Genomic DNA, 15,711 nt, shown 5'->3' on the forward strand with positions numbered 1-15,711 from the left:
TGGGCCTTTGATTTCACAATCCCACCCCATCCTTCCCCTGATGCAGCCCCCAGAGCCCTCACTAGTAAAGGAATCACCCAACCACTGGGCTCTGTGCAGCTCACTGTCTCCAGAGCCCCCAGACTCCCACCACCCCGCCTGTGTTATTAGGCAATCCTTATTTTATGCCCCACTGATATGTTCTTCATATTTAAGGATGACTCTCAGTATTGGTGATCCCTAAATATTTATTCAACCAAGAGCTCTCCTTATTCTGTTCAGGGACTAATTTTGAATATCAGATTGCAAAGTCTCAAAACAGAGACCCTAGGACCACCCAAGAGCTTCATGTAGTCCCCCCAACCTCCACCCTCCCATACACAGATAACTCACACGCTGGTCAATAAAAATGCCAGTTTGTTTTTTTTTTTTCCTATTGGCTTCCTGTGGCAAGTACTGGATATGCCTTATTCATTCTAGATATATATATATATATATTCCACCTTATTTAGCAGAAAACTATCTTTTTATTGCCTAAAGATCCTTATTCTATTTTCCATGGAATATATAATTGCTATATACTTGTAAGTATGCAAAGTTTATCATAGTGCAGTCTCTTGTGAATTATCTTCATCTTTTGTCCTTTACACTTTGTCATTTCTTTTGGCTGGGATTTGGACTATGGAATTTACATTAAGAAGAGAGACGTGTGAAAGGACAATAAAATTTAGATTTGGCAATGTCAAAAATAAATAAATAAATAAATTAATTAATTAAATAAACACTGCTGACTGACCGAGAGGTTGGTTATCTGGCTTAAAGCTGAAGCTACTGCTAGGGACTGAATATCTGTGTCCCTCCCCCAAATTCATATGTTAAGACCTAACCCACTAGATGATGGTTTTAGGATGAGGGTTCCACCTACATGAATGGAATTAGTGCCCTTATAAAAGAGGCCCTGGAGAGACCCCTCACCCCTCCCACCTTGTGAGGACAGTGAAAAAACAGCAATCAGCGAACAGGAAGTGGGTCCTCACGAGATGCTGAATCTGCCCACACCTTGACCTTGGATTTCCCAGCCTCCAGAACTGTGAGAAATAAATTTCTGTTGTTTATAAGCTATCAATCTATTGTTTTTGTTACGGCAGCCCAAACGGACTAAGCTGAGCTGCCGTAACAAAGTACCACAAACTGGGTGGCTTAGAACAACAGAAAGTTATTGTCTCAGTTCTGGAAGCTGCAAGTCAGAAATCAAGGCATTGGCAGGGCCCCTTTCCCTCTGAAACCTGCAGAGGAAGGATCCTTCCTTGCCTCTTCCAGCTTCTGGTGGCCCAGTCCTAGTCATCGGTCTCTGCCACTACATTAGGCACTACTTTGAAATTCAACACACCAGGGCCACAACTGTCTTCCAAAGGCAGGTTGTTGAAAGTCAGGTATTTTTTTTTGTCAAACAGCACTTCCATCAAGGTGTTGCTCTAGTAGGAAAATTCTATGATGGTGTTGCCCTTTGAACATTTCTCCAAAAAGCATCTATGAAGTGTCTGTGATAAGCTGCCGCGGGGAAGACAAACAGCAGGAAAATGTGGCCTCACACTCAGGAAGCTCATGAATTAATAAGGATACAGACATGAAAATCAATGGCTCCAAGGCCATGAATGGAGTTAGGGAGGTGGCACAGAGTTTGGCTGGAACTCTGAGGGAAGAGTAGTTGGCTCAGCAGTGGCAGCATAGCACAGCAGGTGAAAGCATGAACTCTGCAGCCAGAGTACCTGGCTTTACCACATACTAGCTGCGTGACCCTGAACAAATCACTTAACCTCTCTGTGCTTTGGTTTCCTCATTTGTACACTGAGTATGCTAAGAGTACATCCTTTATAAATTGTTGTGAAGACTAAGAAGTTTGTGAAAGGGGCTTTAGAACAGTGCCAGGTATCGGTTAAGTGTTAAATTAATACTCTGCATTAAACAGGGGAGCTATTGAACCAAAACAAAAAACAAAAAAACAGGGGAGCAAGTCTCCTGGTTACTAGGCTGTTCTCCCTATTCCCCATTCTGCCCGCCCCCCTTAATTTGGTATCACTCCTGTACACAGTATATAGTGCAACTTGAAAGTAATGGAGAATTACATCTATACCCCACAGTTAAGATATGCATAGATAATCTAACTAAAACCCATATTTCTCTCAAGTTAATATTCATTTATTACTTCCACATGTATTTTCTAAACATCTAGGATGGGAAAACCAAGAGAATACAATATGCTTATGATATTGAGAAACGGGCAGGACACATGGGACTCAGTGAGTTGGCTCTCCCCAGGGCAGGTTCCACCCTGTTGGCAGGAGGGATCTAATCAAGGATCTGCCAGCTCTTTTTTGAGAAGCAGAGAAAGGCTTCCTGCCTCTGAGCAGATACAGCCTTGCCCGGGCTGGATTTTCAGCCCCCTTGGCCAGGAGCCCATGTATACAGCACAACACAGGCAGTTCTATTGACTGAGACCACTGAGGTACCATTTAATAAATCTTTTCCTCACTAGGCAAATGGTTCCAGAATGTTGAGTAAAAGTTAACACAGGTTTCGTGAAAGCCTAAATCACAACGGGAAATAAATTTATGATCTGGAAGAATGTATTAGTGCTACCAAAATTCACCTTAAAAAATTAATACCTCCCCAAAAATGTTAGTTTAGCTGATAAAAATGTGTGTATACATGATGTGTGTGTATATAGGAATTAGTAGATATACATATAACTCCTAGCTCTGTACCCTGAAAGGGTCTAGAAGCAATGACACACCAGTAACAATGAGCACACCTCATATCCAGACTTGGTTTCTATATACCACACTCAATTTAAAAAAAAAAAAAGAGCTTTTTGGAAAAGTAGTTCCAACGCTGGAGCAAAGAAAATAAAAAGTGACCCTGGAACATCTTGTGGTACCAGAAAGTACATAAATAAATGAAGTCCCTACATAAATAATATCTGAACTAGTTATTAACACATTACCAAAACAATTCAACATTGCTATTCTATAGAAGGCTATAAATGTCTTTATGCCTGTGGATTATTCAGCATGCCAAATGTGTTCAGTGTATAATGCACTGTACACTTCATCATTAAAAGAACTTTTTACTCAAAAATTTTAAATGACTATTGTGATAAATCATTTTTGTAGCTTACCACTTTAGAAGTCTTAAAAAGAATTTTTTCTCTCATGAAAAAACACATTTATTGAGCACTAACTATGTGCCAAGAAAAATACTAAGTGCTTTTATCCTCCAAATAAACCTGTGAGATACACAGGTTTATTAATCCTGTTTTATATATAAGAAAACTGAGATTTTGCAATTTTCCAAGGTCAGAGAGCTGGTAGAGTTCGAATTCAAACTCAGGTCTACATGATTGTAGAGCCAGAGTTCTTCATCTCTAAGTGAGAGTAGTTTGATAATATCTACAGTGAGGTGATGTTCTATTTTCCCTCCCAGGAGTTTCCCTGGTCTTTTAAGAAAATTGGGCCATAAAAAGGCTAGTCATCTACAGAAAGATCCACACTGAGACACGTTATAAACAAACTGTCAAAAGACAAAGAGAAAATCTTGAAAGCAACATGAGAGAAGCAATTTATCACATATAAGGGATCCTCAATGAGATTAACAACCTATTTTTCACTGGAAACCATGGAAGCCAGATGGCAGTGAGATGATAAAGTGCTGAAAGAAAAAAACTGTCAGTCAAGAATTCTATACCTGGTAAAATTATTCTTCAAAAATGAAGGAGAAATTAAGACATTCCCAAAGAAAAGCTGAAGGAGTTTGTTGCTAGTAGACCTGCCCTACAAGAAATGTTAAGGGGAGTTCTTCAAACTGAAAATAAAGGACATTAGACAGTAACTCAAAGCCATACAAAGAAATACAGAACACCAGTACAAGTAACTACACAGGTAAATAAAAAGCCAGCATTATTGTATTTTTGGTTTGTAACTCTTTTTTTCCTATATGATTTAAAACACAAATGCATAGAACAATAATTATGTTTTTATCTTAAGGGGCAACAATGTGTAAAGATGTAATTTGTGACAATAACATCATAAAAGGGGGGACAGACCTATATAGGAGCAGAGTTTTAGATGCTATTGAAATTAAGTTGATATCAACTCTAACTGGATTGTTATAAATTTAGGATGTTAATTGTAATCCTCAGAGTAAGCACTAAGAAAATTACTTTTAAAAATTTACAGGGGGACTTCCCTGGCAGTCCAGTGGTTAAGACTCCAGCTTCCACTGCAGGGGGCACAGGTTCAATCCCTGGTCAGGGAACTAAGATCCCGCATGCCACATGGCACAGCCAAAAAAAAAAAATTAACAGAACAGGAAATGAGGAGGAAATCAAAATAACACAATAGAAAAATTAATTAAACACAGAAGAAAACAGTAATAGAGGAACTGAGGAACCAAAAAATACATAATGCATATATATATGACATATATGAGACATTTGTCTTATATATAAGACAAATAGCCAAATGGCAGAAATAAGTCCTTCATTATCAGTAATCACTTTAAATGTAAACGGATTAGACTTAGTTAAAAGCAGAGACTGGCAGAATGGATTTATATATATATATATATGTTCTAAAACTAGACTCTAGTAATAGTTGCACAACTCTATAAACTTTCTAAAAATTATTGAATTCACACTTAAAATGGATGCATGTTATGGTATTTAAATGATGCCTCGGGGCTTCCCTGGTGGCGCAGTGGTTAAGAATCTGCCTGCCAATGCAGGGGACATGCACTCAAGCTCTGGTCCGGGAAGATCCCACATGCCGTGGAGCAACTAAGCCTGTGCATCACAACTACTGAGCCTGCGCTCTAGAGCCCCCGAGCCACAACTACTGAGCCCACGTGCCAAAACTACTGAAGCCCACATGCCTAGAGCCCGTGCTCTGCAACAAGAGAAGCCACCGCAATGAGAAGCCCGTGCACCACAACCAAGAGTAGAGTAGCCCCCACTTGCTACAACTGGAGGAAGCCCGTGCGCAGCAACGAAGACCCAACGCAGCCAAAAATAAATAAATAAACTTGTTTAAAAAAAAGAATCATTTGTCCTTCAATTGCTGACTGTAATCATTTGAAGTTTTGAAATAACTCTATTAATAATTGTTACAAATATACCAACGGACACCGTAAATGTTTTAGATTTCCCCAAAATTTTCATATCTATATCACAAAGGAAAAGACCCTTGTTGAAGTTAACAAATGGCTCTCTTTCACAGTAGTTCTATAAACAGAGCCGTAGTGAAGCTGAGTTTCCTTTATGGCTATTAGTGCAAGTTACACAAACACACAACTGGGACTGCTTTGTGGCAAGCATGCTCGCTCTTAGCCATAACTCAGGTGAGTGTACTTCTCTATCAATATCATTTAGGTTAAATACAAATTCTTATGCATAAATCAAAGTGCACTGAAAGAACATATAAAAATATGTTGAACTGTTGATGTACAAAATCAAGATATGTTTGCTGGGACTTCCCTGGCGGTCCAGTGGTAACTCTGCACTTCCACTGCAGGGGGCACGGGTTTGATCCCTGGTCGGGGAACTAAGATCCCACAAGTGGCACAGCGTGGCCAGAAAAAAGAAAAACAAAGATCATATGTTTGGTAAATACATGCATGTCATTTCTTGTGAGCATAGTGTTTATGTCAAGCTAAGCCAAACCCAAGGTTATATTTTCAACACAGCCTTCCACTTCCATTTTATCATCACCTCTATCAGATGTCAGTAAATTCAGTCCTCCCTTGGTATTTGTGAAGGACTGGTTCCAGGAACCCTACAGATACCAAAATCTGCAGATGCTTGAGTCCCTTATATAAAATGGCATCATAGTATTTGCATATAACGTACGTACATTCTCCCACGTACTTTAAATCATCTCCAGATTACTTATAATACCTAATACAATGTAAATGCTATGTAAATAGTTGCCAGCATAGGGCAAATTTAAGTTTTGCTTTGGGGAACTTTCTGGATTTTTTTTCTCCCGAGTATTTTTGACCCACAGTTGGTTAAATCTGTGGATGCGAAACCCAAGGATACTGAGGGCCGACTGTAATAATGTCTTTACACTCCACATAGGTAAGTAAACGTTTAAAGTTAAAGGGCAAAATGTGACATATTTCGGTTATAATTACTTTTCATCGGAATAGAACTAATTTGTATATTTTTCTTGTCTACTCTTTATATTAACTTCAACTGTATCTTCACTCCACCATCCTTTCATTCAATATTTTCCAAGTACCTATTCTGTACCAGGCTTTTGTGTTCAGCACTGGAGAGATAGCCGTGAACCAGACAGATAGGATCCCTGAATCACAGAGCTCTCAAACACCAAAAACTTAGTGTCTGAGCAGTAGCAAGTATATAAAATCTTATTTAATGAATCTTAAATCCAGAGAAACCACAGCAAACATTTTTCACCCAACAAACAAAATGCAGACTTTTTAAATGTTCTGCCTGTTGACACACGCTACCGTTCAAGTATCAGCATTATTATTATAGAATCAGGACCATAAACCCTGGTTTTTTTTTCTAAGATGTGACTTTTATCCATTTTTTTACATTTTTTGCATCCTTTTGGCCTGAAATTCTAAACTCTGGCTGGCTCCCAAAGATTTATTTTTAGAAAGTTCAAAGAAGTAGAGCTTTTTTTGTTAACTCTTCTCCATTCCCCATCTTGAGCTGTACATGAGCAGATTCAAAATGATTATCACTCAGGTACAGCCACATGATTAATCATAATCTCTCTTCCTTTCCTCCACCCGTCTCCCACCAAACCCACTTTTCTGAAAGGCAGGTCTGCACCAGCTGCTGCCAACACTGGGCTAGAACAAGTGTCTAACAGCCCAGCTTCTGGAATTTGCCTTCTCCTTCTTGTCTCCAACATGCTTCTCTCCTCATTACATGAGAACCTCTCACATCAGCCATCAGTGCACCTGCTCAGGCCCTCAACTGTGAAAGCAGAAAGCACTTTTGTTCACCCCCTTTTTTTAGAGAAAGAATAAGGCAAGACACCAGCTAGCATCCTCTTCCTGCAGGCTACACCTTGGCCTAGAAATGCAGTCTGTTGAGTGAGCTCAGAAAGGCATTTCCTACTCTATCTAGGCCTGTGGACCCAGGTTTAAGCACCTATTCTGGAAACTCAATCGGAACAAGAAACGTGACTTTTGTGGACTTCCCAAAAGAGTAGTGCCAACTTATGACACTTAATAAAAATTCCAGCTGAGGAGAATGAGAGTTGGCCCATTTCTAGGCAAATCTGGGGAGAAGAGACGGCTGAAAATTTCCTCGATAACTTCCTTCTCCTTACCTTTACTCTCCCCACAATTAGAACAATTCTCTCCAAATTTGGGTGTGCCAGGCAATCTAGTGGGGTGCAGGAAGGGAATATTAAAACTGTTTATTTTACTTAAAATGAAGAAATTCAATTTTTCTAATATTTAATATACAGATTGCCTAAAGGCCTTCATCCAGTCCACAAGTCAGCAGGTCACAAGAGTCCTGAGTGTCTGTTCAAGGGAAGAGGAGAGGTTTCACCAGGCTATCATCTGATCAGGACACACGAAGCGTACGTGCACCTGGCAAAGTGGACATGTGGATTCTATTCTCCTAAGTAGCAGAACAGTTAAAACCTTGTACTGAAATGGAGAGTGATCATGAAATACTTTTGACTACACAGGTTCACTGGTTTTCTCATGGAAAAGTACTTAAAAGAACTCTTAAATTTAAAGATGAGTTATACATTTTTTTTTCACAAAAATTCCAAATTGGCTGACTTTTGCTGGGATGACAAGTGACTGCCAGTAATAGACTACCTGATAGATATTTACAAAACAATAGAAGTACTTTGTTCCATCAAAGAAAAGGTGTTGTTTTAAAAATGTGTGAAAAAGTAAATACTGTTCTAAAGAAATGCATACTTTGGAAAGAGCATTTCGTAAAACAGATGTTTGGAAATGTATCATCTTTTGTTGCTGAAAAGATGGAACTGTGTTACTCTAAAAGTTCTTATATTTGCACATTTTAAAAACACGGAAACAGAATTTTGTAACATCTTTCCAAATGAAGAGTGAACTTTGAATCTATTGTTTATAGCATTAAAACACAACACTTTCCTATCAGGAAGTACTGAATTCCACTTGAAAAATGAACATATACTGGCCAAGTTTCTACTTTAAAAAAACTTTTAGAATAATTGGAGGATGGAGCAGAAGTATGAGTACCACAATTTAGGAAACTCTCACAGGGTCCCACTCTTAGAAAGACCCCTCACTTAGTTTAATGCTCTGCTATCCCCACATCTTGAAATTCATAATTTTTGAACAAGCAGCTCCATTTCATTTTGCAATAGACTCTGTGAATTATGCAGCTGGTTCTGGAACTCAGGAGTCAATGCAGTTCTTTCATTTGAATTTACGTATTTTTGAGGTATTTTTTCAGTGATGACAACTACTAAATTCCAGTATTAATGTAAAACCAACTTTGAATGGCTATATCATACGTGCTAAACTACACTTGTCAAAAATAATTATATATATGATTAACATTTATATATTTGTTTATAACTAATTATACACAGTCACAAAACATTTAGAGAAAGCAAAATTATTTGGGGCTCTTAATAAAGAAAAAAGCATTTTCATCATTATTGTTTTTATTTCTATTTTTGTATATTTTATAGTACCCACAAATTAATAAAGTCATACATGCATGTAATTTATAAATAAATTAGCATCTATTGCATAAGAATATACTGCATGTTCAACAACTTGTCATTTATGGGAGTGCTTAGTCAGAAGACCTTCTAAAAGACTGACCTAGACTCGGAATGATAATCTTTCGCTTTTGGAGCCCAAACTCCAAAATTACTCCCTCTTCTGGCAACAATTTCCTCAGCAATACTTCCCGGGAGAGGGAGGGAGGCAACGACTGCTTAGTGTAAAGAGGATTTGGAGTCAGGACTGGGTTCAAGTCCAGATGTCCTCCATGATGACGTAGGCACATTTCTTAACCTGGTCACCTGATCCAGGCTCGTGTGTAAGGACCTGGCACACTCCCAGATGCTGATGAAGCACCAGCGACACTAGCATTTACACAGGTGTTCGCAGTAGGAGTCCGATGGACTCAGCACCCTGTCTGTCCACTCGCGCCTAATGGCTCTGGATGGTGGCACTTCAGGCTGTGGGGTGAGGTGCGTTTTTCTGGTGAGGTGGGAGTGGTACTACTGATACAATCTAAAAGTTCTCTCTTTAAATACACCACGGAATCTAACTGCTACCAGCTTCTCTGCGTAAGGTCGGGGAGATGAAGGGCCTCGAAGGAGGGGCGCCGGTGAAGCCCAGGGGGGCTCAAGCCCTGGCCAGGCGCTATCTGGGTGACGGAGGCAGGACAGGACCACAGTTCAATACATCCCGAGAGCGCAGCTTCGGACTTTCTCCTGGGCAAGCCCAAACTTAACCTCAGCCTACATTCACCTCGGGATGGGCAAAGCATACCCATCCCGGCCCCGAGCGGCGCATCGGCGGAGGCGGCGCTCCCCAGTACCACTCCCGGGGGGCACCGCGCCCACCTCCCGGGGTCGCCGACCCTGCGGGGTCGCGCAGGGGTTGGGGGAGCCCTTCCCGGCCGCCTCGGGTCCCGAGAGTGCGGGGAAAGGGCCCGACCCCTTCGCCCAGGGGGCTGGCCCGCGCGGGGAGGGAGCCCGCCCGGGAGGGACCTGGGACCTTACCTGGATGGTATGGCCGCTGCTCGAGACGGTGGGCCCCCCCACCAACTTGCAGTAGAGCTCGGGCCGGGGCCGCGCACCGCCGGGCTCCCGCTCCCCGCAGGTGGCGGTGGCCCAAATCCTCGCCGCCTCGGCCAGGTTGAAGTAGGGCGGGTGCAGGCTGAGCCGCGCCGGGACCGCGGGGTCCCGAGCGGTGGCGCACCCGGCGGGCGGCGGCGGCAGCAGCAGCAGCAGCCGCAGCAGTGGCAGTACTGACCGCGGTGCCCAGCCCCGAGCCCGCCCGGCTGCCGCCATCTCGCCGCGCGCGGTCCTCCTGCCTCGGCGGCCGGCGAAGGGGCTCGGGGACACCGCGTTCCCGGCGGACAATCCTCCGGCGACCAGCGAGCGCGGCCCGAGTGTGGGCGGCGGCGGCGGAGGCGCGCCCGCGCCCCACGTGCCGGGAGCCCGCGGCGAGGGGGCGGCTCCTCGGGTTTGGAACGTGCTGCGGCCGCAGCGGGCACCCGCCGGATGTGGAACTGACAGCGCCCGGCCTCGGCCCGCGGACGTTGTCTCCGCCAGCGCGCTGCGCGCAGCCGGCTTCCCCTGCTGGGAGGGCGGAAGGCGTGTCCCCGGCTCCCACCCCTGCGGCTGAAGCGGGGGCCTGGACCGCCCCACCTTCCCACGGCCGGGGCAGAGATCCAAGAGCCCTCTTCTCCAGAGCCTCACGGCGGATCTCGGACTAGCGGGAAGGAGGCTCGCGGCGAATGGGGTGGACAGCAGAGGCAACTGCCACTGCCTGCAGAACCTACACCAAAGACACTGTGGTTTCCCAGATGAGTTTCAGTTGTCAAAGGACAAGTCCCGTCAGTTCTCAGACCCTGGGCGCCAACGATACCTATGGCACTGCACACGCGTACTGAGTGTGGGATCAAAGGGGCTCTGGCGAACAGGGAGTGGCAGAACGTACACAATTTAAAGACAGCCACTAGTGCAAGTTGTAGTGTGCCCAGAGGTAAAGGTACTTCGGAGGAAATTCTTCAGATGCCCCATCTGCTATATTTCACAGGCGAACAGAGACGTCGAGTGTATTACTCGAGCTGTCACGTTGGCCTCTGGGGAAAAGGATGCGAACCCCCCACCTCCCAGGGCTGAGGCTTGGTCTTGCACGCAGGACACCTCACCAAAACGGAGCCCGCAGAGGCCTCTAACAATTAGAGGGGGGTGTCATTGCTGCAGGCCAGGACGGACACAAGTGCCCCAGAGGAAGAAGGACTTAGAGCTTCGAAAGATGGAGAAGGAAGAACGAGGGAGTGTGTGAGAGCACTGCTCGAACAAAGATTGAGATGGGGATTGAAGGGAACAGTTGAAAGAAGAGAGAACTAACCAGTCGTGAACCTACACTGCTTTGCCCTAATAAGAACATTCATATTTTAATAAAGCAACTGAACGAGTGCCCAGCACTACCTGGAATAGTCCTGCCGAGGTGGTATGGTCCTGTCTAAACTGATGAAAGAAGATTGCAGAAAAGTGAGAAAGATTTTACATTCTTTTTATAAAGTCCTTCCGGACAAGATCATTTGCAGGAAAACGTTCAACAAACAGCTAAGATTCCAAAATTATTTTATCAACAGGCAAATAAGAAGGCAAAGTCTGCATTGAAGTAACTGTTCTCTACCCAGCCAGTGACTCCCCACGCTGCCAGGCCTGTTCACTGAGAGGTTCTGATGTCAGAATCCTCAGCAGCAGAACTGACCATCTGTGGATTCACAACAACGCTTCTTCCTCATAGAACTTCGCATTTTGCTCCAAAAGGCAAAAATTACGAGCATGAGATACAAATTGCTGTATTGTACATGACAACATTTCTCTTTGGTATGTTTTATTACACTCCCTAGTCAGAAGGTATGTAATATCATTGCCTTCACGTCGTCATTGCAATGGAAAAATAACTTTGTGAAGTCAGGGCACAACAGGTGTGTTTGCCCACTGAGAATAGCTTTAAAGATGAACAAATAAAAGGTACATATCTAAAGTTCATATTTGTTAGTAAAGTTCTCTCTGTAAAGGCTATGTATCCAAAACAAACATCCCGGGAGCACTGACCCTCCGTGGTTCTAGATACGGGAAATATGATGGGAATAATGACACTTTGGTTGGGGGAGGGGAGAAAGGCTGCTCTGAAGTTTAAATGAAGAAATGTATGAGCAAGTGCTTTTAAACACTAAGGCAGCAAACAGAAGGCACACTTGTGTTTTTAAGGCAAAATGGGGCTCTTATGTTTTCATGGGGAAAGATGATGCTTGAAGAAATTAAATGACTTGCCCATGTTTTAAGAAAAATAGGAATAATAAGCAGGACCCATAGCTTCTGATTCTCAGTTCATGCTATTAGGAGGACTCAGGGGGAAAAAAGCCACCTGGATGAGGCCCATGTGAGGTGTGAAGGCTGCAGAAGTGTCCCAAGCACAAGAGGAGCTGTTGGTTTACTTAGCTCTAGAGGGGTAGGTGCGACAGACATGCATAGTTGGGTGTAAACAAACCCAAACTAACACAGTGAATTTGGGGTTTGGCTGACCTCTCAATACTTCAGTAGTGATTCATGCATAGCTGTGTCCTTCAGATCTTAAGATAGAAATGCAACTTGCCATACCATTGTCGCAAAGAATTTCCCTAGAATCAAGAATGTAGACACGCAAGGGTGGTAAACTCACTGTCTTGCAATGGCATAGTCAGACTCGATCATGTCCCATTAATACAGTGATGGGCCTAACATTATCCTCATGACTGATGCTTCTTTAGGTGAAAGCATAGATTTTCTCCTTCTCCTTCTTTTCTACCCCCTCCCCAATATGGCAGCTTTTCCTTCTGCCCTCCCAAGTCATCCTAGGAATACGAACTGGGATTATATAAATCCTGGGTCCTGCTTATTATTACTGTTCTTCTTAAAATTGTATTGTTAAACAACACCTTACCATTGGCTTGGTCTCACTTTAAAAACAAGTTGCACTTTTCCTCTTGTATCATCACTTCATAGAGAAAACAATGACATCGTTCTAAACCAACAGCAGTAGGTGGGTCACCAACAGCAGTGAAAAGAATACAAACAAAACAGAAAAACAGAAGGTGTTACTGCTTCTTGTAATACCACACAAGAGCCTGGCGAGAGCTCCCCCTGAAAACCAGGGGTAACTAAACGATGAGGGAAGTTCTGCTGTCCAACTGGCCAGCTTCACTGCAAACCCAAAGATCAAGAGCATCTTTTGGAACCCAACCATTCTATCATAAAATATAGGAATATAAGGATATATATTAATATCCTTTTATTACTCTTCTCCCATGACCTCCTGCTTGGAAAGAATTTCACGAACTGTATTTCTTAAATATTTTCCATGTTATCAAAGATCTATATAACTGTCAATATAGGCTTTGGCTTATCATGAAGTAATTAGCGTGACCACGCTGAGCTTTAATCATTCCGGCTCAAAGTGGAGAAAGTGAGCTTCCATCCGCCTATGTTGCTAAATAAAGGCAGGGTTTCTACTGGTCATTTTGAAAACTGAGAATTGCCCCTAGACCCCTGGGCTTTGGAAAACACGAATCTAACACCACCCACTTTTATTTATAGATCAGAAGTCAAGGTTAAGGGACTTGACCAAGTCCTCATTACCACAAAATGGTGTCCAGAGCCCAGCCTGTGCCTGCCTGGGATTACAGTACACCTTACCCCCACTGCCTTTTGTAGTGGGGCCCCTGCTCCAGGCCCCTAATCTAATGGCTCCTTGTAAAGTAGTGACGCTCCCTTGGCACATGGCCTGTGTCTGGTTCATCGTCTCAGCTCAGAAACCCCAGTGTTAACCAAAGTGGAGCTGAAGTCCCAGTATCCAATGTCTCCGCTCACTGCAGGCAGATTCCAGCTTCGGTTGGGACCTTGACACTGGTACGCTGCATTAGGGCACTCCCTGGTAGTTAGCTCCACCAAAGGCCCTATGAAGCATTCACATTCCAATTACATGAATTTCCTCTCCAGCTCTTGCTACACACACTCCAGTTTGGCCTTTATGTGAAATATGCAGTTGGGCAGAGCAGGTAATTTTATACATTTGTTATTAAGGAGGATTCCTTTTTCCACCCCAAGTGTGTGTTACTACAAGCAGTAGTGCTAGGATAAAAGAAAGGCTAAACCTAGGTAACAGTACCTTTTCTTTACAATGAAGCTTTTTCCTATCAGCCCAGAGCTAACCCTGAAAGGTAAGTGGGCCATTATTCTCATTATTATTATTCTCATTCTGTGGATGAGTGAATATAAGGTAGTGAGCAATTAAATCATCTGGCTCAGGCTAAGTGGAGATTTAAGAAATGGAGCCTTCATTCTCTTGACATGAAGGTTAAGTAACTTATCTGGCAGAGATTTTGAGTGAAAATTAGAAAGCAGCCTCTAAATTATCCTCTTGAGTCATTTTCACATTTTCTCCTTTTGGGCCACCCTAAGTGTAAGGATTTGAACCCAGTTGAATGATCTCTGTGACCACAGGAGGCAACGCTACTGGCAATGTTCAGCCATACTGCCCTTTGTTTCCATGTCCAAAATACCACACTTCAACAAGGATTAAACAAAAAAATGATTGGAGCTATCTCAGCCCAATGATGGTACCCAGAGAAGACCAGCAAGAGTTTTTGCCATGTAGATAGAATCTCAGAATATCGAGTAGAGTTCCCTGTGTTATACAGTAGGTCCTTGTTGATTATAACCTAAATGGGAAAAGAATCTGAAAAAGAATGGATATATGTATAACTGAATCACTTTGCTGTACACTTGAAACTAACACAACATTGTAAATCAACTATACTCCAACATAAAATAAAAATTAAATTAAGAAGAAAAAAACCACCTAACTTCAGAGACATGTATTTTGGTAAGAATTTGCCCAAAACATCCAATAGAAGGTTATTTCACAATAAAAGATGAAAACTCTTGTGGTCAGAGGCTGGCCCAAAGATTTTTTTCTTGGTATCCTTTGAGATCTCTATAGGAGTACCTTATACAGAGCAGCAGGTTGGTAAATACCTGTCAAAATTTACCAAGATCCAATTAATTTCACTTGAGCCCTAGAACCCAGGGTTAATAGGTAATTTTGTAACCATATAATCACTGAAATCTCTCATCTCTTTAATAACCCTCTTAATGCTGAGCAGTTCACAGAACAAATTGGGGTGCTAACTTCAATACTTTTTTTTAATTGAAGTATAGTTAATTTACAATGTTTTGTTAGTTTCAAGTATACAGCAGTGTGATTCAGTTATACATATATATTCTTTTACAGATTCTTTTCCATTATAAGTTATTACAAGACATTGAGTATAATTCCCTGTGTTATACAGTACGTCCTTGTTGTTAACCTATTTTATATATAATAGTGTATATATGTTATTCCCAAACTCCTAATTTATCTCTCCCCCACTACCCGCTATCCCCTTTGGTAATCATAAGTTTGTTTTCTATGTCTGTGAGTCTATTTGTTTTATAAGTTCATTTGTATCATTTTTTTAGATTCCACATATAGGTGATATCATATGATACAATACTTACTTGTTAAGAAGTCCATGTAGATTCAACTTGCTCATTTCTCTACTTTTTTACTCTAGATTTATAGTAGAGTACTGAATGATGTTTATGGGACTCACAAGCTATTTCCTTATCTCAGACACTGCGTTCTTCATGGATGATTCTGAGAGTAGCTGGTTAGACAGCCAGGCCTATAAATCAACTGGAAAATATGAGTGAACTTCATGCGTGGCTCTGAGGAGGTGGGAGGAGATGAGAGAGGGACAGAGTCAATGGTATGTAAACAATACTAAGAGGTGAGGAAAAGAAATACCAAAGAGTCATGGGGACTCTCAACATAATCTAGTCTGGGGGGGGGGGGGTAAAATGACTAGCTGCCCACCAAGGATCGGTTCTCCCCTTCCATAGGGTA

General features: G+C 42.5%; 2 protein-coding genes across 6 annotated transcripts in view; one reads left to right on the plus strand and one right to left on the minus strand.

Moving 5' to 3' along the window:
• The window catches only part of LAMA3 (laminin subunit alpha 3), a 241,800-nt gene extending 231,451 nt beyond the window's left edge, over positions 1-10,349 (minus strand). For 2 of the 5 annotated variants that reach the window (XM_057527325.1, XM_057527324.1), the window contains exon 1: positions 9,762-10,324. In XM_057527325.1, coding sequence (XP_057383308.1) covers positions 9,762-10,052 — 291 coding nt within the window. In that variant the 5' untranslated portion in view covers positions 10,053-10,324. Of the gene's footprint in view, positions 1-9,761 lie in introns of all 5 variants that reach the window. The other 3 variants (XM_057527326.1, XM_057527328.1, XM_057527329.1) reach the window with 3 other exon arrangements.
• A 3,578-nt stretch (positions 10,350-13,927) lies between these two features.
• Positions 13,928-15,711, plus strand: part of ANKRD29 (ankyrin repeat domain 29) — a 62,753-nt gene continuing 60,969 nt past the window's right edge. The window contains exon 1 of the mRNA XM_007197618.2: positions 13,928-13,984. The gene's annotated coding sequence lies outside the window, so the exon portion shown is untranslated. The remainder of the gene's footprint in view (positions 13,985-15,711) is intronic.

Source organism: Balaenoptera acutorostrata, chromosome 13, assembly GCF_949987535.1.
Source record: "Balaenoptera acutorostrata chromosome 13, mBalAcu1.1, whole genome shotgun sequence".
NCBI lineage: Eukaryota > Metazoa > Chordata > Mammalia > Artiodactyla > Balaenopteridae > Balaenoptera > Balaenoptera acutorostrata.